The sequence below is a fragment of the Erinaceus europaeus genome, chromosome 20 (assembly GCF_950295315.1).
Source record: "Erinaceus europaeus chromosome 20, mEriEur2.1, whole genome shotgun sequence".
Lineage (NCBI taxonomy): Eukaryota > Metazoa > Chordata > Mammalia > Eulipotyphla > Erinaceidae > Erinaceus > Erinaceus europaeus.
Window position 1 is genome coordinate 56,219,692 of NC_080181.1, and position 24,624 is coordinate 56,244,315.

Here is a 24,624-nt window from a genome sequence, read left to right on the forward strand (position 1 = left end):
ATGTGCTGCCGGGGCCTGAACTCAGGACCTCACACTTGAGAGTCAAGCGCTTTATCCACCGCGCCGCCTCCTGGACCACAATGAAGAACATTCCTAAGCACTAAGGGGTGAAGCTTATGTTCTGAGAAGCTCTCACAAACACCCTGACGTCGCTTCTGAGTTTAAAAATCTTTGGGGACTCGGGCGGTAGCAGCGGGTTAAGTGCACGTGGCGCAAAGCGCAAGGACCGGCATCAGGACCCCGGTTCGAGCCCCCGGCTCTCCACCTGCAGGGGGGTCACTTCACAGGCGGTGAAGCAGGTCTGCAGGTGTCTGTCTTTCTCTCCCCTCTCTTTCTGTCTTCCCCTCCTCTCTCCATTTCTCTCTGACCTACCCAACAACAACGACATCAATAACAATAATTACAACAAAACAAGGGCAACAAAAGGGAATAAATAAATATTAAAAAATTAAAATCTTTGGGGTTAAAAGTTTACAGTAAAGACAGCTGCTGGCATGTGTATAATTTCAGTTTTCTGCAAAACACCCACCCTCGGCCTAGGTCCTCCTCCACCACCCTGCACCGGGACCCGCCCCCCGCCCCCAGACCCCTTTGCTCAGGTGCAGTGCACCAGTTCTACGTTTTGATGCCGATGCCGCTGTGCTATGAGCCCTCCCTCGTCATCTGCAAGGCTGCCATGCCCAGGCTGCCCCTAGGAGGAGCACCGGGTTCTAGGGAGCTGCGGCTTGTTGCCAGGGAAACGGGCCGCCCACGTGCCGTCACAACTCCTTCCCAGCGGCCCCCGCTCTCAGCTTGGAATCCAATCCTCCGGAGGGGCGGGCTCTGCAGTCCGCGCACGCGCAGACGAGGAAGGCGACACCGCCCCAGCCTCGGGGCTGGGCGCGCCGGGGGCCACTGCGCAGTCGCGAGCCTCCGGGGCGGAGGGAGGGCGGGGCTTCGCGTGGAGCGACGGGCCGGGCCTCCAATCACCGGTCGGCGTCGCCCCAGGGTAGGGTTTGAAATTCCGCGGGGCCTAACGGCTCGCTCGCTTCGGAAAGACGGCAGCGACGCCGGCGGTCTCTGGGGCGGTGGCGGGGCCGGGACGCGGCTGCGGGGGTGTCCGCCATGAGGCGAAGGTACGCGTCGGAGAAGGCTCGCTGTCCGCCGCGCGGAGTGGGCGGCCGGGCCCGGGAGCTCGGTGTCCGGGGCGGGGGTCTCGGGCGGCGGCGGGTCGGGGCGGCGGCTGTGGAGGCCGCAGCGCTCGGGGACCGGCGGCGGGGTGGGGGCGCGGGGCTGACACCCGGCCGAGAGGTGCCAGGCTTGACTCGGGAGCGGCGGCCGGGACGTTGAGTCGCATGTCTGCCTGCCTGTGTGTCTGCCTGCCTGTGTGTCTGCCTGCCTGTGTGTCTGCGTGTCTGCCTGCCTGCCTGTGTGTCTGCCTGCCTGTGTGTCTGCCTGCCTGTGTGTCTGTCTGCCTGTGTGTCTGTCTGCCTGTGTGTCTGCCTGCCTGTGTGTCTGCGTGTCTGCCTGCCTGCCTGCCTGCCTGCCTGCCTGCCTGCCTGCCTGTGTGTCTGCCTGCCTGTGTGTCTGTCTGCCTGCCTGCCTGTGTGTCTGCCTGCCTGTGTGTCTGTCTGCCTGTGTGTCTGTCTGCCTGCCTGCCTGTGTGTCTGCCTGCCTGTGTGTCGGCCTGCCTGTGTGTCTGTCTGCCTGCCTGCCTGTGTGTCTGCCTGCCTGTGTGTCTGTCTGCCTGCCTGCCTGTGTGTCTGCCTGCCTGTGTGTCTGTCTGCCTGTGTGTCTGTCTGCCTGCCTGCCTGTCTGTCTGTCGCCTGCCTGCCTGTGTGTCTGTCTGCCTGTGTGTCTGTCGCCTGCCTGCCTGTGTGTCGCCTGCCTGCCTGTGTGTGTGTCCGCCTGCCTGTGTGTCTGCCTGTGTGTCTGTCTGCCTGCCTGTCTGTCTGCCTGTGTGTCTGTCTGCCTGTGTGTCTGTCTGCCTGCCTGTGTGTCTGTCTGCCTGTGTGTCTGTCTGCCTGTGTGTCTGTCTGCCTGCCTGTGTGTCTGCCTGCCTGTCGCGGTGGCCGATAGAGTTCACGGCCGACAGGGCTCAGCTGTGAGCCGCCGCCCCGCTCACCCCGCAGGCTCCTCGGCTGCTGCTGCTGCGCAGGGCCGGGCCTGGGGCGGGTTGCGGGGCGGGAGAGTGCAGTGGTTAGGGAGAGGGAGGGTCGGCGAGGGGTGCCGGCCACCCTCCCGCAGCCTCGCTCTTTTATTTCCTTATTTTCCATTTTGTTGTCTTGTTATCTTTTTACTATTGTTGCTATTGATGTTGTTGTTGGGTAGGACAGGGAGAAATGGAGAGAGGAGGGAAGACGGGGGGAGAGAAAGACAGACACCTGCAGACCTGCTTCACCGCCTGTGAAGCGACTTCCCTGCAGGTGGGGAGCCGGGGGCTCGAACTGGGATCCTTACGCCGGTCCTTGCGCTTAACCCGCTGCACTACCGCCCGTCTCCCAGAAGCTTTTTGATTTGATGTAGTCCCATTGTTTTTGCTTTTTTTTTTTTTTTTAATCTTAGTCTTCATTGCAATTGGAATCGTATTGTTGAAGATGCCTATAAAATTTAGATGGAAAAGAGTGCTGCCAATAACATCCAAGTCCTTGATCCATTTGGAATTTACTTTTGTGTTTTGGTGAAATACAGTGGTTCAGTTTCATTCATCTGCATTTTTTTTTAAATTTACTTATTTATTTATTCCTTTTGTTGTCCTTGTTTTTTGTTGTTGTAGTTATTATTGATGTCATCGTTGTTGGATAGGACAGAGAGACATGGAGAGAGGAGGGGAAGACAGAGAGGGGGAGAGAAAGACAGACACCTGCAGACCTGCTTCACCGCCTGTGAAGCGACTCCCCTGCAGGTGGGGAGCCGGGGGCTCGAACCGGGATCCTTATGCTGGTCCTTGCGCTTTGCGCCACCTGCGCTTAACCCGCTGCACTACCGCCCGACTCCCTCATCTGCATGTTTTAACCCAGTATTTCCAACACCATTTGTTGAAGAGAGTCTCTTTTTCCCATTTATTTGTTTGTTTTGTTTTGTTTTGTTTTTTTACCAGAGCACTGCTCAACTCTGGTTTATGGTGGTGCAGGGGATTGAACCTGCCTGGGACTTTGGAGCCTCAGGTATGGGAGTCTGTTTGCATAACTATTATGCTATCTACCCCTGCCCTCTTTTCCCCATTTAATGTCTGCGTACCTTTGCCAAAGATTGGATGTCCATAGGTGTGGGTTTTTATATCACCATTTCTGTGTCTCTACCACCTTTTCTTAAAATTTGTATTTAATGCAACCAGGGTTGTTGCTGGAGGTTGTTGCCTGCACTATGATCTCCCAGTAACCCCCCTTTTTTCCCCATTATTACCACCACCACCAGAGCACTGTTCACCTCTGGTTTATGATGGTGTGGGGCATTGGGTCCTGGACCTTAGAGTTTCAGGCATGAGGATCAGTTTGCATAATCGTTATACTATCTTTCCCCCTCCCCCATGAGGAAGAGATAATCAGAGGAAAACCTGTAGAAAGACCAAAGCACTTCTTAGCTCTAGTTTATGCTGGTGCTGGGGATTGAACCTGGAACCTTGGCGCCTCAGGCATAGCCATTATGCCATATTATTAGCCCTAAAGCTATTTTCTAATTTACTTGGAAATTAGCCATGAAAAATAAAGTGCAAGGGGTGGGGGAAATACCATAATGGTTATGCAAACAGACTTTCATGCCTGAGGCTCCAAAGTCCCAAATCCAATCCTCTCGCACCACCATAAATAGGAGTGTTTCTCTGTGTGTGTCTCTCTGTATCACTCTAAAAAATAAATTATGTATATGTGTATGTGTGTCTACAAAAGGGAAAAATATAGTCCAATATATTTTGTTTCAGAAAACATCTTTATTCAAATGTAATAGATATACCACAGTATTGAACCACCTTAAGTATGTAATTCTGTGGCTTTTAATGTATTCAGAGTTTTAATCTGAACATTATGTAAAAATCCAAAAATTGCATTTTAAATATTTTCATTACCTGTACCCCAAAAAAACTTTTTTTTTTTACAAATTTACTAGTGATTTAATAATTGATTTACAAAATTACAAGAGGGGCCAGGCGGTTGTGCACCTGGTTAAGCACACATATTACGGTGTGCAAGGACCCAGGTTCAAGCCCTAGTCTCCACCAGCAGAGGGAAAGCTTCACTATGGGTGAGGCAGGGCGGCAGGTGTCTCTGTCTCTTTCCTTCTCTACTTCCTCCTTCCCCTCTCAATTTTACTATCTTTATCCAATAATAAGTAAATAAATATTACAAAACCAAAATTACGAGATAACAGGTGTATAACTCCACACTGTTCCCAACATCAGAATTCTGTGTCCCTATTCCCTCCATTGGAAACTGTAGTGGTTCTCCCAAGGTTGCAAATAAGGGATGACTATTATTTGTATAACTATATTTCTTCCTTTTTTTTTTTTTTTTTTTTACCAGCGCACTCCTCAGCTCTGGTTTATGGTGTTGCAGGAGGTTGAATCTGATAATTTGGAACCTCGGGCATGAGTCTCTTTGTATAACCATTATGCTATCTACTCACTCCAACCCCTTGCCTATTTTTTTCCCCCTATGGCCCTATCTTTTCCTTTCTATATTTAGTTTTTTTTTTCCTTTTGTTGCCCTTGTTTATCGTCGTTATTGTTGTTATTGTTAATGTTGCTGTTGGATAGGACAGAGAGAAATGGAGAGAGATGGGGAAGACAGAGGGGGAGAGAAAGGTAGACACCTGCAGACCTGCTTCACTGCCTTGAAGGAACTCCCCTGCAGGTGGGGAGTCAGGGGCTGGAACCGGGATCCTTACGCCACGTGTGCTTAACCCACTGCGCTACTGTCTGGCTCTGACTTAATTGCTTCTCCTATGGGCATGGATGTTGTCAGGTGGATCCACACCCCCAGCCCATTTCTGTCTTTCCCAAGTGGGGCAGGGCTCTGGGGAAGGGAGGCTCAGAGACAGCTTGGTGAGGTCATCTGCCCAGGGAAATTTGTCTGTCTTAACCATATTTTATGCCCCAATCTTTGCATCCTCCCCAAACCTAGGTTGTCACTATTCTGTTTTATTGTTTTGTCTATATTGGAATATACCCTGCAGGTATAGGTAGGGGTTTTATTGAATCTAAGTAAATCCAGTTGGGAAGCACTACCATCTTTATAGGTGTGTGTGTGTGTGTGTGTGTGTGTGTGTGTGTGTGTGTGTGTGTGTGTGTTCTGCTTGAGCATGGGATGTTTCCCTGTACTTAGGGCATCTTTAACTTCTTCCCACTTTTTTTATATTTTATTTATTCCCTTTTGTTGTCTTTTTTTTTATTGTTGTAGTTATTATTGATGTCATTAGATAACCCGCTGTGCTGCTGCCCAACTCCCTCTTTCAACTGTGTTTGCCTCCAGGGCTATCGGTGAAGCACTGTGAATCCACTGCTCCTTTTTTACTGGATAGGACAGAGAAATTGAGAAAGGAGGGGAAGACAGGGGTGGGGGGAGAAAGACACCTGCAGACCTGCTCCTCCACTTGTGAAGTGACCCCCTGCAGGTGGGGAGCCAGGGACTTGAACCAGGATCCTTGTGCGGGTCCTTGGCCTTCGTGCTATGTGCTCTTAACCCAGTGTGCTGCCACCTGATCCCCTTCACTACTTTAAAAAAATTATTTATTTATTCCCTTTTGTTGCCCTTGTTTTATTGTTATAGTTATTACTTATGTCGTTGTTGGATAGGACAGAGAAATGGAGAGAGGAGGGGAAGAGAGAGGGGGAGAGAAAGACAGACACCTGATGACCTGCTTCACCGCCTGTGAAGCGACTCCCCTGCAGGTGGGGAGCCGGGGCTCAAACAGGGATCCTTATGCTGGTTCTTACGCTTGGTGCCACCTGCGCTTAACCCACTGCACTACCACCGACTACCCCTCCCCCTCCCTTCCCCCCTCCCCCCCAGCTTGTTTCTATCTCCTTAGTGAGGCAGGGCTATGGGGAGGGGAGGTTTCAGGACTCATTGGTGAGGTCGTCTGCCTAGGAAAATCAAGTTGGCCTCATAGTAGCATTTGCAACTTGGTGGCTGAAAATCATTAAGATATAAAGCAGAACAAATTGTTTAATAATCAGGAACCTAGAGGTAAGAGTATATCAGATGGGATTTGGGGTCCTCATGTTGGAAGGAGCTAGGAATTTCAGATATACTCCAAGGGGACCAAACTACAAATTTTTGCTTGAGCCCGACAGCTAACATGCAGGTGGGCTAGCAGTTGTTTGGGAACTAGAGGGTTGGATCAGGGCAGAGACAAGTTCCCAGATATGGGAAATATATATAAATAATGTTAACTGTAAACCCCACTGATCTGGCCCAGGGCCCATGTTTATTCATATTCAGCACAGGAGCCTGTGTGACCTCTGCATCCCTGTCAGTCTGAGCCCACAGTCCATGGTCACCGCCGGAAGCATTCTAGGCGGCACTCATTTCAGGACCCGTCTTCCTTGAGGGGCAGAGTAGGTTGACCAGCCTCCCTTCCCACAGTGGGGTAGTTTCTACCACTGGTGTTTTACATCGAGGGCAAGGTCCTCGGAGGCCCACAAGTGGGTCCACTATTTTGTTCCTGATGGAGATGACGAACGATGGTGGAGAGAGCTCTGGGCTCATCATGTCTGTGTGAACTAAGGCCCCAGGTGATGGGTTGGCCTGGTAGGGACCAGAAGGGCCGTCATTAAAGTGTGCCAGTCTCTTGCCTTTATTCAGCTTTTGTAGTCCTTACTATATCTGATACAGAGTGATTGAAGGAAGTGAAATAGAAAGTAGGTGAGGTCCAGGAGGTGGTGCAGTGCATAAAGCACTGGACTCTCAAGCATGAGGTCCTGAGTTCAATCCCCAGCAGCACATGTACCAGAGTAGAGTGATGTGGTTTTACAAAGAAAGAAAGTAGGTGAGGAGGGTATGTATCTAGTTCTAAGTAGAGAATATTTAAGTACTTGATGATGTATTTTTTAGGTCTTTGTACTTGCCTGCTGCATTTGTTGAGTAACTGTAGAGTATTGCGCACTTTTAAGGAGTATATTTTCCCCAACTTACAGGCACATGTGCTCTGTCTCCTGGGCCCTGGTCTATATCCAGGTTCTGTAACTGTTAGGAAGTGCACCACAGAAATGGAACCAAGGAGTCGTACGAACTAATAAAGGCAGAGTCTGGGCCCGAACCACTGACCCCACCTGTGGCGTACAGCACAGAATTAAATGACTTTTTTTTGCCTCCAGGAGCAGTGGATTCATACTGCAGGCACTGAGCTCCAGTGATAACCCTGGAGGCAGAAATAAGTCATTTAATTCTGTGCTGTACGCCACAGGTGGGGTCAGTGGTTCGGGCCCAGACTCTGGCTATTATTCAGAATTGAATTCTCATGGTGTAATGTAACGCTGAGTTATGCGGGGAGAGGAGGAGGAGAGTGGTTAGAAATGAATAAAATTGGATGCCTGTTGGGGATTGGGGGGTAGCACAGCGGGTTAGGCGCACGTGGCACAAAGCGCAAGGACTGGTGTGAGGATCCCGGTTCGAGCCCCCAGCTCCCCACCTGCAGGGGAGTCGCTTCACAGGCGGTGAAGCAGGTCTGCAGGTGTCTGTCTTTCTCTCCCCCTCTCTGTCTTCCCCTCCTCTCTCCATTTCTCTCTGTCCTATCCAATGATGACGACGACATCAATAATAACAGTAGTAACCACAAGGCTACAACAACAAGGGCAACAAAAGGGGTAAAATAGCCTCCAGGAGCAGTGGATTCATGGTGCAGGCACTGAGCCCCAGCAATAACCCTGGAGGCAAAAAAAAAAAAATTGAGTGCCTGTTTTTCCCACTGGTTTTAGTCAAGAGGCCACTGAGGGGATCATTTATTTAGTTGTTATAAATACTGCTTTGAGGTGGTCCAGGACGTGGTGCCGTGGAAAAAGCACTGAATTTGCAAACATGAGGTCCTTAGTTCAATTTCTGGCAGCACATGTACCAAAGTGATATCTGGTTCTTCTCTTCTTGTCTTTCTTGTTAAAATAAATAAGTACTCCTTTTAGTCTGGAGGCTTATGTTCTCTTTTGTGTTTCAGCGAGGTACTGGCAGATGAGACTATAATTTGTCTCCAGAAAGCCCTGACTCACCTTCGGGAAATATGGGAATTAATTGGGATTCCAGAGGACCAGAGGTTGCAGAGAACTGAAGTTGTAAAGAAGCACATCAAGGTGAGTAGAGGGGACAGGAAGAAGGATGTTGGTACCTTGTCTGAAAGAGCATATGCTTAAGTCCTTTCTTGAAAAATCTGAAACTGGCTGTTGTAATATCAGTGTTGGTTTTTTTTGAGTGCATGTGTGCCCTCCCCCCAGCAGTCTCCAGACTTATATGGACTTGCTTTTTAAAGAGTTATTTAGGATAGAAACAAATTGATAGGGGAAGGAGAGAGAAACCTGTAGCACTATTTCACCACTTATGAAGCTTCCCTCTAGCAGGAGGGGACCACGGGCTTGAACCCAGGCCCTTTGCACGTGGTAATGTGAGCGTTCAGCTACATACGCCACCACCTGGCCTTCTCACTTGCCCTCCTGTAGGACCTCCTGGATAAAATGATTGTTGAAGAGGAAAATCTGAAGGAAAGGCTCATCAAAAGCATCTCTGTCTGTCAAAAAGAGCTGGAGTCCCTGTGCACTGAGTTACACGTGGAGCCCTTTCAGGTATGTGGCAGTGCTGTCAGGCTCCTGCTGGTCAGAACTGCAGGGAGAGCGCACGAGGAGCCGTGGGTGTCACGTCTCCCTGGAAACCGGGTGCTGGACATGGAAAGTGGGCCACAGATATGCTGCCTAGTTCTTGGTTTCTGATAAAGAGTTGCCCAGTTGGGAGGTGAAGCAGCTAGTAAATACCACAATGCTTTAATCAAAACAAGCCAGCTGAGGACATAGCTTGATGGTTCTGCAAAAGGTTCAGCCTTCATCACCATTACAAGACAGAGCTGAGCAGTGCTCTAGTTAAAAAATAACAAAAACCCAACAAAAGGGAAAATAAATACGAAAAAAACCAAAACCCTTTCACTAAATGACAAATCCTATCACTAGTTCACCAGTGTTGAGAAAGTGGGTTAACTAAGTTGTGTTTAGTGGCCAGGCTACTCTTGGCTTTATTGGGACGAGCTTTTGCATCTGAGGCACCAGAACACCCCGTCGGGTGCCTGCTCTGCTGTGCGCAGGTGGCCTGGGCACTGCGCAAGCCAGTGTCTGTCTGTCTGAATCTCTGAGAGAAAAACTTGGCCCAGAGCAGTGAACGTCAGAGTATTCAGCACCACCAACAGAGTGAATCAGTGAAGCCACCTGGGAGCCGATTGACAGCAAGCTTTCTGGCCAGTATTCACCCTGGCAGCTTTCTTTAAGCGGTACTTTGTGTGTCTTTGAGGTTTTTTGGTTTTGTCTTTTTTTTTGGGGGGGGGGATGTAGGGAGACACAAATTAAGAAGGGGGAGAGACAGACATACACCCACACAGTCATATACCTACAGTTTCACCACGCGGGCCAAGAGGGGCTTGAACCTGGATCCTTGTGCACTGTAATGTGTGTGCTTTACAGTGCCACCTCCAAGCTCCACCACAATTTATTTACTTTTTTTTCCTAGGAGTTCACAATTCGACAATAGCAGTAAATGCACATAAGTAAATTATATATATACTTCTATACATGTACCTACTGTTATATATATTTTTTGTATTATTTATAGTTTTTTTGTTTCAAAAATGACTGCTAAAATACAATTCTGAGGAATTTTGTGGATAATATCACTGTATCTCCCCCCCCCCCCCCAATTTACTTTTGCCATGAAGGCTGTAGTGGTCATTATTTTTTTATTTGTGTGTGTGGGATTAATGGTTTATAGTAAACACAGTTGTTGGTACATGTGTTAAACTTTAGTTTCTGCAAAACATTCTTACCTGCAGCCTAGGTCCCCTTCTGGCATCATGCACCAGGACCTGAACGCGCCCCCCCCCCCCCCCCACAACTTCGGTGCTATTCCGTTTTGGTTTTTGTTTTACTGGATAGGACAAATAAATTGAGAAGGGAGGGGGAGATAGGGAGAAAGATACCAGAACATCTGCTTCACCAACCCTGAAGCCTTGGTCTTGCAGATGGAGAGCGAGACTGGAACCCCGGGCACTGGTTTATCCACCACCACCAGCTCCTCCAGTATGTTTTTTATTTTTTATAGCCTCCAGAGTTTAGTGGGCTTGGTGCCTCCATGCAAATCTATCATTCCCAGTGGCCTTTTTTTTCTGTTGAGAGGAAGGAGAATCCTGTAGCAAGCACTTGCTTCAACCATTTGTGAAGCTTTCCCACTGCACTGCAGGTGGGGTCTGGGTGCTTGAACCTGGGTGCTTGCACATGGTCCAGCCGCTCTAAGTTCTCATGGTCATGAGTCGGCTTATTTGTCTTTGCCACCAGGACTATGGGGCTCGGTGCTTGCACAACCCCACTGCCCCTGCAGCCATTGTTTTCCTTCTAGTTAGAGTGGGAGAGAAACTAGGATGCACCACAGCGCCTTTGCAGGCACTTGGATATGCTGGCAGAGGGCTCGAACCCAGGGCCTCGACAATGGTAATGTGTACATTCAACCCGTGAGCCACCTGCAGGCTCCACTTTTTTTTGAGAGGGTTAATGTTTGACATATGCATACAGTCATTATGTACCATTACATACCCCAAAGTTTTCTCCTCCCCCTCTTCTCCAGTCCTAAGTCTGTCTTCCTTTTCCTATCCTTCTGATCTGTTGACAAAATCTATTTGAACCTTTTTAATAATGGACCCATCTTAATAGGAAGAAGGAGAGATAACTATCTTGCAACTAGAGAAGGATTTGCGGACCCAGGTAGAGTTGATGAGAATAAAGAAGAAGGAGAGAAAACAGGAACTGAAAGCACTCCAAGAAGAAGACCAAGAACTGTGCGAAATTCTGTGCATGCCTCCCTATGACATCGGCGGCACCTCGGTGCCCAGCTTGGAAGAGCTGGACCAGTTCAGACAGCACTTGGCAACTCGGAAGCAGACGAAGGTGAGCTCATGCTGGAATTCACACCTCCTGAAACTACTAGATCTACTCTAGGTGCAGTGTGATCTTTGCTTTTTCCTTTTGTCTTCTTTTTTCTTTCTCTTTCTTCCTCCCTCTCTCTCTCTCTCTCTCTCTCTGTCTCTCTTTCTCTCTTTTTATTTATGAGAAAGATAGGAGGAGAGAGAATGAACCAGACATCACTCTGGCACATGTGCTGCCAGGGATCAAACTCGGGACCTCATGCTTGAGAGTCCAAAGCTTTACTACTGCGCCACCTCCTGGACCACTAATCCTTGTATTTTATAGGCAACTAGGCGTGAAGAGTTTGTCACCATAAAAAAGCAGATCATACTGTGTATGGAAGAGCTAGACCATACCCCAGACACAAGCTTTGAACGAGATGTGGTGTGCGAAGATGAAGATGCTTTTTGTTTGTCCCTGGAGAATATTGAAACACTACAAAAACTACTACGACAGGTAGTTTCTGTTTACTCAAATTGTGGCCTGGGCTTCCTGTAGTGTCCAGTGGGTTGGGGGGAGGAGACATGGAAGTTTCTTTTTTCTTTTGTCATAAATACGGAGCTGGTGTAAATTAAGAAGAAGATACACCACTTTTATTTTTTAAAACAAAAATGAAGTGTGTGAGAGTGAAGGAGAAGTTGAAATTAGAAATGAAATTATACATTTAAAATTTTTATTGATTTATTTTCCTTTTTGTTGTCCTTGTCCTTTTTTAATTGTTGTTGTAGTTATTATTGATGTTGTCATTGTTGGATAGGACAGAGAGAAATGGAGAGAGCAGGGGAAGACAGGGGGAGAGGAAGATAAGACACCTGCATACCTGCTTCACCGCCTGTGAAGCGACTCCCCTGCAGGTGGGGAGCCGGGGGCTCAAACTGGGATCCTTATGCTTTGTGCCATGTGCACTTAACCCGCTGCGCTACTGCCCGACTCCTTTGTACATCTTAAATTTTTAATTGAAAATTTGAATCTTCATTCTTGGGGCTTGAATCCTACCATAATGACAATTTTTGTTTGTACTCAAAGTCATGAGAATGGGCCCTGTTGATGGTGTACTTCGTCGAGCATACGCATCACAGTGAGAAGGACCCCTGGTCCCACTTGCAGGAGGAAGCAGATCTGCAGCTGTCTTCCTCGAAAATTAGTAAAAATAAGATAATACTTTATAAAAAGCAATTCATGAAAACACACCTTTTACTTAAAATCTTATTTATTTTCATATGAGGAAGATGAGCATTTCACATCAGAGAATACAGCCAAATGTAAGGCATGCAGGTTCTGGGCTTATAAACCTTTGTGTGTGTGTGTGTGTGTGTGTGTGTGTGTGTGTGTGTATGTATATATATATATATATATTTCCCAAAGTTAAGGGAATAGTTCAGCTGGTGGGGGCCCACCTGCAGGGGGGAATGCTTGATGAATGGTGAAGCAGACATCTCTCTCCCCCTCCCTATATCTCCCCATTTCCTACCAATTTCTCTGTCCTATCAAATAGAGATGGAAAAAATGGGAGCTGGGAGCAGTGGACTTAGTGCAGGCACTGAGCCCTAGTGAGAAGCCCAGAGAAAATAAATAGTTCAGCTCATAAGCATGGCTCAGGTTCTAGTCCAGCCCCTACCTTATTAAAGGAAGTTCTAGTGCTGCGGTGATTTCTGTCTCTGTCGGAGAGGGAAAAAGTCAGCCTGGAGTAATAAAGCCCCAGTGATGACAAAAGTAGTTTCTCCATGTTGGGCCCAGGTGACTGAATGAGTGGGAGACCTGAGGACTAGCCTTCTCACTGACTTCTTTGCTACAGCTGGAAATAAGAAAATCACAAAATGAAGCCATGTGTGAAGGACTGCGGACTCAGATCAGAGAGCTCTGGGATAGGCTGCAAATTCCTGCGGAGGAGAGAGAAGCGGTGGCCACAGTTATGACTGGGTCAAAGGCCAGGGTCAGGAAAGCGGTAAGGAGCCCTAAAGGCATTGTGGGCCCACTGTTTGTGCAAGTGTTTTCTGTGTCAGATCTGATGTCTTCACTAGCTGTGAATATTTCTTACATTTGACTTGTCTAAATGTTGATTTATCTCTGATCTAATGTAACTTTTTCTGAGACTTCAAATTTTGCTTTTTAATTTCAATGACAAGCATCATTCTTGTATACATGTCGCTTTTGGAATCAAACTGGGAGATTCAGGCATGCTGGTGTTCTGTTCTGCAGCTGAGACAGAGCCCCTGGCCTCTGATTTTACTTAAAAGGGGGAAACTGCATATTTTTTATTTTTTTAAATAATTTATTTCTTTATTGGGGAATTAATGTTTTACATTCAACAGTAAATACAATAGTTTGTACATGCATAACATTCCCCAGATTCCCATTTAACAATACAACCCCCACTATGTCATTCATCATCTTTCATGGACCTGTATTCTCCCCATCCACCCACCCACCCCAGAGTCTTTTACTTTGGTGTAATACTCCAATTCCATTTCAGGTTCGACTTGTGTTTTCTTTTCTAATCTTGTTTTTCAACTTCGGCCTGAGAGTGAGATCATCCCATATTCATCCTTCAGTTTCTGACTGATTTCACTCAACATGATTTTTTCAAGGTCCATCCAAGATCGGCTGAAAACGGTGAAGTCACCATTTTTTACAGCTGAGTAGTATTCCATTGTGTATATAGACCACAACTTGCTCAGCCACTCATCTGTTGTTGGACACCTGGGCTGCTTCCAGGTTTTGGCTGTTACAAATTGTGCTGCCAAGAACATATGTGTACACAGATCTTTTTGGATGGATGTGTTGGGTTCCTTAGGATATATCCCCAGGAGGGGAATTGCAGGGTCATAGGGTAGGTCCATTTCTAGCCTTCTGAGAGTTCTCCAGACTGCTCTCCACAGAGGTTGGACCCATTGACATTCCCACCAGCAGTGCAGGAGGGTTCCTTTGACCCCCACACCCTCTCCAGCATTTGCTGCTGTTACCTTTTCTGATGTATGACATTCTCACAGGAGTGAAGTGATATCTCATTGTTGTCTTGATTTGCATTTCTCTGACAATCAGAGACTTGGAGCATTTTTTCATGTGTTTCTTGGCCTTCTGGGATCTCTTCTGTGGTGAATATTCTGTCCAAGTCCTCCCCCCATTTTTGGATGGGGTTATTTGTTGTCTTGTTGTTGAGGAAACTGCATATTTATGTGTATGTGCAAGTAGACCAAGCATTTTTACTCCCCTGTGGTGCCAGGGCCACACTTAATACTCTGCATTGCTGAGTCACCTTCAGTAAATTTTATATTTCTTGAAAGAGATCAGAGCATAGCTTCACAATCCATAGAGATCCACTTACCTCTGTCCGTGGTGTTGTTAGGTAGTGCTAGGGATCAAACACAAGGAATCACAGCTACAAGCTATGAACCCTACCTTCTGGCCCTCAGCAGGCACACGTAACAGATCTTCTGTTTTTTTTTCAGCTCCAATTAGAAGTGGCTCGCTTAGAAGAGCTAAAGAAACAGAACATAAAGAAAGTGATTGAAGCAATTCGCACGGAGCTGGTTCAGTACTGGGACCAGTGCTTTTATAGCCAGGAACAGAGAGAAGCATTTGCTCCTTTCTATGACGGTTAGTGTGGAGGTGGTGGTCCTGAAGTGCCCTGCTCCTTTCCCTCTTCAAGCCATTCCTGTACAGATGCTACTGGGAATTAAGACATTTCACAAAGAACAGAGTCTTAGAAGCAGAGCATCACTGGTATATGCGGTGCTAGGGGTCAAACTTGGGACTTCATGCATTGCAAGTTCAGTGCTTTTACCTGCTACGACTATTCTTTCTGAAGCAGTAAGTCACTGTGGCCTATATTATATAAAGTTCAAGTTTACCTAGTGCTTACTGTGCAACATCAAACCCAGTATGTCTAGACATGAGGGCACCAAGGCCTGAAAGGCAACAGCTGAGCCCACAGAGCCCAGTGGGGTTCTGGCCCGACTTGGAGTTACTAGCAAAGATGAGGCCGTGCTTACTGTCTTCAGTAAATGACTTTGGACATTTTCTATGACCCACCCCTTACTCTTACTGACTAGGCAAAGCAGAAAGGAATAGAAGGTAAGCAAGACACAAAACCCCGAGGCAAGGCAAGAGGTGGAGTCTTCAGTCATTTAGTCTGTGCCCTGGCCTGGCTTTTTATTGCCCACAATCAGACACCCATCCATGTATCGCTTACAAGGAAGGCAGGTCTTGCTCCACCTTGGGAGAGCACGCGGATCAGAGGGCAGGGCATAAAAGCTAGAGGAAATGCTCTAAATTTACCAGACCTCCCTCCTCTCTTGCAGAGAACTTCACAGAAAACCTGCTCCAGCTCCATGATGCTGAGATCGTGCAGCTGAGGAACTACCACTCAGTGCACAAAGATCTATTCGAAGGCGTCCGCAAGTGGGAAGAAAGCTGGAGGCTTTTCCTTGAATTTGAGGTACTGACCTAGTCTTGGTCCCAAAGCACATAACAGGAAGTCATGCCTATTTCCTTTGTTTTTGACCAAGTTTCTAATGCCATCTTTATCACTGAGTCTTTGAATTACTAACTGATCTGTATTGAAGTGTACATGCAGAAACTTAGAACACTGCATGGTGGGGGCCAGGTGGTGGCACACCTGGTTAAGTGCACACACTGGACCCCGGTTCAAGCCCCTGGTCCTCAACCTGCTTCACAAGTGGTGAAGTAGAGCTGCAGGTGTCCTCCCCTCCCATCTCAATTTCTCTATCTAGTAACAAGTAATGGCTTAGGTCAGGTAAAAGCTTTTTGCCTAAAGACAGGCAGTGGAGTTTCCAGCACTAGATGTGGACCCTAGTCTCAGGGCCAGGGAAGCCCGAGTAATGGATACAGCACAGCAGCCTGGGCCTCCTCCATCTTCTGCCACAAATCAGTCTGGACTTTACCAGGGAAGGAGAGAAGAATGTCAGACTGTCAGACACAGACAGACTTTTTTTTTTTTTTTTTTTAAGTGTTAGTGAATGGGACAGGATAAGAGAGAGAACCAGACATCACTGTGGTACATGTGTTGCTGGGGATCAAACTCAGGACCTCATGCTTGAGAGCCTAATGCTTTATCCACTGTGCCACGTCCCTGACCACTAGACTGACATTCTTTACCTTCACAGTTGATAGTTTTTCTCTTTCCTGAAATACTAGAGTCTAGGCCTTGTGCTTGTGACTTTTCACTGCCCCTGGGGCAGTTTCTCATTCTGGAAGAGCAACTCCCCAGTCTTATGAGTGGGTACTCTATCGAATCCTATTTCCTTATCACGCTGGTTGAAAGTAAGAAAGCGCATACCGAGCTGCTGGTATTTAAGAGGAAACAAGACCGTGTTAATTTCTAGAGGCAGTCAGCGACCAGCCGGTTTTTATAGGGAAAGACTTGTGAGGTGAGGGGGATGTTTTCTTTACAAGATCCGTCTCCAGATAAACTTTTTTTTTTGTCTGCCCCTACTTTTTGTTGTTGTTGTTGTTGTTGTTTCCACTGTTATTGCTGGGGGCTGGGTGCCTACACTAGGAATCCACTGCTTCTGGAGGCTATTTTTCCCATTCTGTTGCCCTTCTTACTGTCATTGCTATTGTTGGATAGGACAGAGAGAAATCGAGAGAGATGGGGAAGACGGAGGGGAGAGAAAGACACCTGCAGACCTGCTTCACCGCTTGTGAATCAACCCCCTGCAGGTGGGGAACCAGGGGTTTGAACTGGGATTCTTATGCTGGTCTTTGCGCTTCGCGCCATGTGCACTTAACCTGCTTCGCTAGTGTCTGGCTCCCCTGCCCCTACTTTTTAAATGTGTACCTCTAATTTATAGTCAAAAGAGGCTAATATCAGCAGGAATCAGATTATTTATAAACCCCTTAACTACAGTGAGTGAGCAGTGAGGGGTGCCACCACTCCACCAAGCCCTTTGTCTCCAAGTGACGTCATCTTATGACCCCAGAAAGGGAGCCAGTGACATTGTGCATTAAGTATTACATGCAGCCCATCTCACTTTTATGAAGTGAGTTTGCATATATCCCACAGCTGTCACACACCAGTTTATAACACCTCACTTCTCCTTAGTATGTATGGGGGGCAGGTGGTGGAACACCTGGTTGAACGCACATCTTACAGTGCACAAGGACCCAGGTTCAAGCCCCTGTCCCCACCTGCAGAGGGAAAGCTTTGCAAGTGGCGAAGCAAGGCTGCAGGTGTCTCTGTCTGTCTCTCTTTCCCTCTCTGTCACTCCCTTCCCTCTTGATTTCTGGCTGTCTGTCCAGTAAATAAAGATAAAAATGGGGGCGGAGTGGGTGGTGACCCACCATGTTGAGCACACGTGTTACAACGCACATGGGCCTGGTTTTAAGACCCCAACCCCCACCTCCAGGGGGAACACTTTGCGAGTAGTGAAGCAGGCCTGCAGGTGTCTCTCTCTCTATCACCGCCCCCTCTGTTTCTGGCTGTCTATATCAAATAAAGATAATAAAAATTTTAAAAAGAACACACCACTTAAAAATATATATGTATCCAGGGACCAGGTAAAGAACAGACCTTACTACACTCAAGGACCTGGCCCCATCTACAGGGAAGACGTTCCCTGAGTTGTGGAGCAATGCTGCAGGTGTCTCTCCTCTGTGAAAAGCAGAAGGGAACCACCAGAGTTGGTGGAGATGTGCTGGCACTTAGCTGCATCAATAACCCTGAGGCAAAATGGAAAATATCCCTTTTGAGTGTGAGGAGATCTTAGAACAAGTAAGTATAGGTCAGACTGCCCCTTCCCTGGTGTATCGTTCATGAAACCTTACTTTGGCAAAGTTGTAGCTAGTTTTTAAGCAACACATTTTTTACAGAGAAAAGCTTCAGACCCAAGTCGATTCACAAACCGGGGGGGAAATCTTCTCAAGGAAGAAAAACAACGAGCCAAGCTCCAGAAAACACTTCCCAAGGTAATAGTGACTTATTTTTCCATATCCTGTGCTTAATTTTGATCTGAAACTCTTACTGCGTAGTTTAGGGCTGCTGTGTGTGTGAACTTCCTAGCACAAGCTACTGCACGTCAAGGCTATGGGCATTACTGTGGTGCTGCCACGAAGCCCTGTAGGCGGGGCCTTAACGACACTTGCTACTCAGAGTTGAGCAGCGTGGGCTTCTCCTGAGGCCTCCCTGTGCAGGTCTGTTACTGGTCTTATGAAGACCAGCCCTGAAGTCCTAACCAAAGGCTCCTGACACAGTTACTGTGGAGCAGGTGCTCAGAAACTCAGGGCTCGTGAAATTCTTTCTCGTGCTGCCAGGACTTAGCTCTGCTCAGCTGCAGTCAGACCTACCCAGTTAGATCGCGACCCCATTCTCGAGTCTCATAGTAGTGCAGTTGAGTTAGATGCTGGGTAGTATTTCAAGGAGCTTCCCATTTAGTGGTGAGGAGCCCGAGTCCCTGAGATGTCACACTCCGTCTTTGCAGAGGTGCTGGAGCTCCACTCTCGATGGGAACTCAGATCGAGCTGCTGTCTGCTTGTTACCAGAGCACTGTCAGCTCTGGCTTGTGGTGGTGCGGGGGATTGAACCTGGGACTCAGGCCGTTTGCAGAACCATTATGCTGCCTACCCTCCGCCCGAGCTGCTGCTTTTTATTGCCAGAGTTTCACTGCTCCAGAGAGTGAGAGTGACCACAGCACCAAAGCTTCCGTCACTGTGGTGGAGGCTGGGCTCAAACCAGGGCTGTCCCCATGGCAAAGCTGTATACTGTCCAAGTGAGCTATTTGCCTGATGTTGCTGCTCTTAAAAAATACACATATATATGCCCTTCCTGCTGTACTGCCCACTTAATTTTGCTGGTCTTCCCTGATACTGACTTGTGAGAGATTGAACCTAAGGCATGAAAGTCTCTGTGCATAATAACCATTATGTAAGCTGCTTCCCCCTTTCACCCCCCCCACCCACATGACTTTTGCCACGCATGGTAACATGGGCAGTCTATGGAGTGAGCTCTTTCCCATTTTACTTCACATGGAAATGGACTGACTAGGGGCCTTGGCCCTCCCCAAGCATATCTGCATTGTGAATTAACTGTAACTAGGCTTTGCTTTCTGTCTCCTCTTACCAGTTCCCATGTGGGTCCAGCTACCTGAAGCTGGGCTAGTGTGAGAGGGCCACCTTTTAACTAAAATTTTCTTGTTTGGCCCAGGAAATGGCTCCTTTGGATGGTGTGCCGCTTTGCCTTGTGCACAGTCCAGGTTTGAGCCTGGCCCCCACTGCATTAAAGGGCTCCTTTTGCTTCTGCTTTTTTTAAATGCAGTAAACAGTGTCTTTGTTTATGGCCTTAGTTGGAAGAGGAGCTAAAAACACGGATTGAGATGTGGGAGCAGGAGCACTCCAAAGCTTTTGTGGTGAACGGGCAGCGGTTCGCAGATTATGTGGCAGAGCAGTGGGAGCTACATCGGCTGGAGAAGGAGCGTGTCAAGCAAGAAAGAGTTAAGTGATGGTAGCTAGGAGCGCCGGGCACAGGCTTGCTGGCCCTGCTTCTGCCTTCTCTGACTAGACGTCGCCACTGTCTCTTACAGCAGCTAAAGAACAAGCAGCAGATGGAGGCGGAGATGCTGTATGGCAGCGCTCCCAGAACGCCCAGCAAGCGGCGAGGCCTGGCGCCCAGCACCCCTGGCAAACTGCGCAAGGTGAGCAGGGGCTTTGGGAGCACAGGTCACCGGGCAAGGTCACCTTGGCTGTCGCTGACCCCCAGAAAGGGAGGGTGGCGTCGACAGGCAGAGAGCTGCGGGCAGGCCATAAGGGCTGAGTCCTCAGATGAAAGGCCAGCACCTTCAGGGGTAATTCTCTTTTTATGGATAGGACAGAGAAATTGAGGGGAGGGAAAGACAGACACCAGTAGATATGCTTCACGGCTTGTGAAGCTACCCACCCTCCCCGCAGGTGGGGAGCAGAGGGCTCAAACCCAGATCCTTGCACTTCATACTGTGTGCTGCTGCCCGGCTCCTGCCTGCACCATCCTCTTCCCCCCAGTCTTCATGGAAAGTTCCCTTTGCTTATGTTACGTGCCAGAAGGTTTCTGTTAAAACCATCATTGCAGGTGGTTCCAGGGATCGGTCAGCTATTTTCATGTGTGTGCTGTGAGACCATCAGCCCAGAGCTTCCCCCACCCAGCGGTTAAGTGAGCCGAGAGACACAGCATCACTCTGGCATATGCCGCTGCCTCCAGAACCACTAGCTTTTATTTCATTTTATTTATTTTTTAAATTTTTTATGTTTGTTTTCCCTTTTGTTGCCCTTGTTTTTTTATTGTTGTAGTTATTATTACTATTGTTGTCATCGTTGGATAGGACACAGTGGAGGGGAAGACAGTGGGGGAGAGAAAGACAGACACCCACAGACCTGCTTCACCACCTGTGAAGTGACTCCCCTGCAGGTGGGGAGCCGGGGCCTCAAACCAGGATCCTTAAGCTGGTTCTTGCTCTTTCTTTCTTTCTTTCTTTCTTTCTTTCTTTCTTTCTTTCTTTCTTTCTCTCTCTCTCTCTCTCTCTCTCTCTCTTTCTTTCTTTCTGCCTCCAGGGTTATCACTGGTGCCTACAGTAGGAATCCACTGTTCTTAGAGGCTATTTTTCCCCTTTTGTTGCCCTTGTTATTGTTGTTGTTACTGATATTGTTGTTGTTGGATAGGACAGAGAGAAATGTAGAGAGGAGAGAAAGACAGACCTGCAGACCTGTTTCACCACCTGTGAAGCGACTCCCCCTGCAGGTGGGGAGCCGGGGGCTCAAACCAGGATCCTTATGCTGGTCCTTGTGCTTTGCGCCACCTGCACTTAACCTGCTGCGCTCCCGCTTGTCCCCCCCACTAGCATATTTTCAGAAACTCATTCATGTGTTCAGTCACTCCAAGTGATGTCGTTAGTAAGCACCTAGGGGTGAGATGGCGACCTCTAGGTAAAGAAGCTTTGAGCAGCTCAGTACTTCTTGTATAGACTGTGTTGTGCTCACTCTGGGGAGGGGCAGTGCTGTCTCAGTCAGTAACCTCTGACCTCCTTAGCTGAATACCACCACCATGTCCAGCACTGCAGCCAACGTTAGCATGCGGCCTGCTTTTGGGGGTACAGTCTACCGCTCGCCCATGTCTCGACTTCCACCTTCTGGCAGCAAGGTTAGTGAGCTCCCCACCAACACCCCACCTACGTGTCCCAGTCTCGGGGGTGGTCTTCCTAACTCTGTCCAAAACACACCGCTCTCTCCAACGCTGCTTCACCACTCGTGAAGCCTCCCTGCAGGCGGGGCCTTGGACCAGGCTCCTTGCACACTCAGCCAGGAGGGCTGCTTGCCCAGCCCCCAGCGTCCACTCTTCCTGGTGCTGAGGGAGCTTCCTTAGGCACAGTGTGTCGCTAGGTGGACACAGCCATCTGTCTTTTCTCCACAGCCAGCCACTTCCACCTGTTCAGGGAAAAAAACACCCCGTGCTGGTAGGCATGGTGCTGACAAGGAAAACGAGCTGAACGGCAGCCTCCTGAGTGGTGGGTACCCCAACTCGGCCCCCCTCCAGCGCAACTTCAGCATTAATTCTGTTGCCAGCACCTATTCTGAGTTTGCGGTAATTCACCTTTCCTAATATCTACCAGTCTCTGGGGAGCACACAGTTGGGGCAGAGTGGGGTCTCCCCGGGGTGCCCAGGTCAGTGAGGGCAGTTCCTTTAGAGGCTGAGAATCCACCTGTCTGCTGCCTTGGCTGCTATGGGCTGAGGGGGCAGAGGAGGCTCGACAGAGGGAGGGAGGTGGTGGTGGCAGCAACTTGGCACTGAGCCTGGATCCTTCTGCTGGCGGCGAGCCTTCTAATCTCTGCCCTGGTGCTCTTGGTGGAGTGCTTGGTAACTGTCTGAATTCTTTGTTCTTAGAAGGACCCATCCCTCTCTGACACCTCCACAGTTGGGCTTCAGGTCTGTATGGCAACCCATGCATGTCCCATTTCCAAACTCACCTGTCATCTGCTGGCTTCATTCCCATCTGCACACAGAGCATCCCTAACCAGCCTCAGCTGTGCTGTCTACCACCTATGTAGAAAGGCGGCAGGAATTCCCAAGATAGACTTCAAAAACAGTAGATCACTGGCTTAAGCTGCCAACACACGGACAAAACTGATTTAACTGCTACAAAAAAAGCGATTGACAGTTGAATTACAGGATTCTCAGCCCCACTGAAGTCTTCACCCTCCCCAGTTGTGACAGAGGCCCCGTCGTGTGGGGAGGGGAGCCCCAGCTGTGTGCTGCCCACTGCGGGGTTCTTGGCCTGTGTGCTGATTATTTCCTGGAGTATATGTCTCTTACTAACCCCTCAGGGCTGAGTCACGTGCCAGCTCCTTGCCTCTTTCCCTGCTCGAGTTCCTAGCACCTTCCTCCATGGTCACTAATGTCACCTGCCGTGCCCTTAACACGCTGCTGTTTGTTCCCTCACTGCTTTCTGTGAGAGAGGAGGCAGCCACACTGACTAAACGCCTGGATGCTGCAGGAATGGCGGCTGGATGAGGTCACCTTGCTTTGAGCACTGCTTTTTTAATGGGTGTCTCTCACTCCGGCTAGTTGATCAACTGGACACAGTCCAGCTTTCTGGTTTTCGCTTGTTCCTCCTAGGGAGCTTTGCTTTGGGTGCTTTGACTGGTAACCCTCCATCAGGCTGTCGCACCAAAGATAGTGGACTAACCTCTGCTAACCTCTCTCTCTAGGCATGCATGCTTCTTACCTTGTGCTAGACCATGTGCTCCAGCATGAGATCAAATCACCAGCAGGTTACAAGGCCCTCAGCCCCAGGGATTGGTAGATATATGGTCCAGCCCCTTTTCTAAAGGGCTCAGAGAGGAAGTATGAGGGACTCCTCCTCCGTGAGGTTTAACAGACTGGCAGAGGGAGGGGTGAGTGCATGTGCTTTGTCTAACTGGTGCCACAGTCCCTGGTCTCTTGTCCTAACAGCTTGTGCTGAGCTAGGGATGTGGGGGGGGGGGGGGCTGTGTGCAGGGGAGGGGCCAGACTGCTATTGATGTTCTTTATTTTTCAACAGCGAGAACTATCAAAGGCTTCCAGATCTGACACTACTTCCCGAGTCCTCAATTCGACCAACATCCAGCCCTGATCAGCCAGCCATGGCTTCTTGCTCTTAGTTTAGGGTGCTTTAGACCCTGGACGGTTCCATTGCCCTGGGCCCAAGTGACAGGAGTCAGAGGCTCTGTGTAGGTCCTGTAGACTCGGGTCTGCTTTAAGCTCAGACTCTGCATATATGACGACGCCTAGTTCCTTTTTCTGCCCCATGATTTCACTTGCTAACACACATGCTCACGTTGTATTTCACTGCTGTGTAAGGAAACAGATGTGTATCTTCTTAGGGACAAGTGTCATAATTTTCTTGTGCATATAATTAACAAGGTGATCGATTAATGCTCTTTCCTGCAAGCCAGCAGCGCTTAGACACTGCCTTTCTCTTCTGGGTCCTGTCCCTCAACCCTGGCAGGTGGGAGGCTCTTTCTAAAGAATTCTGAACTTGGCACATGTTAAAGTGGGAGCTGATCCTCAGGCCACCCTGCTGGTCACTGCTGCCCTCCCCAAGCATTATTTATTCCTATGCCCTCTGTACAAATGTTTTTTAGAAGTTCTTAAATTAAAATATGTATATAGTTCTCAAATATTAGTGTTTATTTTTCCAAGGCACTTTGGTTTGGTCTGTGGAAAATAAAGACTAATTTAGCCCAGAGCAGTGGAGCTTTGAGCTGTCTGCACACTATGTTGGTCCTATTATCAGATAATGTTTTGCAAAAATTCTCTCACTTTTACATTCTTTAAAAAAAATAAAAGTTTGGTTTTGGCATCCATTTTTTTTTTAATTTCTTTATTGGGGAATTAATGTTTTACATTCAACAGTAAATACAATAGTTTGTACATGCATAACATTCCCCAGTTTCCCATATAACAATACAACCCCCAGTAGGCCCTCTGTCATCCTTCTTGGACCTGTATTCTCCCCACCCACCCCCACCCCAGAGTCTTTTACTTTGGCGCAATACCATTTTTTTAAAAATTATTTTCACTTATTTGATAGAGACAGAAATTGAGAGGGAAGGGGGAGATAGAGAGGGAGACAGAGAGACACCTGCAGCCCTGCTTCACCACTCATGAAGCTTTCCCTCTGTAGGTGGAGACTGGGGACTCGAACCTTGGTCCTTGCACATTATAACAGGTGCACTCAACCAAGAGCGCCACCACCTGGCCCTGACATCAATTTGTTCTAAGAAATCTTTACCTGAGGGAGTCAGGCGGTAGCGCAGTGGGTTAGGCGCAGGTGGCGCAAAGCACAAGGACCAGCTTAAGGATCCCAGTTCGAGCCCCCGGCACCCCACCTGCAGGGGGAGTCACTTCACAGGTGGTGAAGTAGGTCTGCAGGTGTCTCTCTTTCCTCCTCTCTGTCTTCCCCATCTCTCTCCATTTCTCTCTGTCCTATCCAACAACGCTGACATCAATAACAACGATAATAACCACAACAATAAAACAAGGGCAA

At 48.4% G+C, this 24,624-nt stretch overlaps 1 protein-coding gene across 8 annotated transcripts; it reads left to right on the forward strand.

The window, feature by feature from the left end:
- Positions 1–966: 966 nt before the first annotated feature.
- PRC1 (protein regulator of cytokinesis 1) lies at positions 967–23,937 on the forward strand. Of its 8 annotated transcripts, none has more exons than XM_060179455.1 (15): positions 967–1,115; positions 8,125–8,257; positions 8,621–8,743; positions 10,865–11,098; positions 11,402–11,572; positions 12,912–13,061; positions 14,566–14,713; positions 15,418–15,554; positions 17,948–18,043; positions 19,417–19,563; positions 19,654–19,764; positions 21,129–21,239; positions 21,510–21,680; positions 21,981–22,022; positions 23,137–23,937. In XM_060179455.1, the coding sequence occupies exons 1-15, from the start codon at positions 1,105–1,107 to the stop codon at positions 23,206–23,208; spliced, it is 1,857 nt and encodes a 618-aa protein (XP_060035438.1). In that variant the 5' UTR covers positions 967–1,104; the 3' UTR covers positions 23,209–23,937. The 8 variants fall into 8 exon arrangements, with proteins under 8 accessions (XP_060035438.1, XP_060035439.1, XP_060035444.1 ...); XM_060179456.1 differs by having other exon boundaries at positions 21,984–22,022; XM_060179461.1 differs by having other exon boundaries at positions 21,510–21,603.
- The last annotated feature ends 687 nt before the right edge of the window (positions 23,938–24,624 follow it).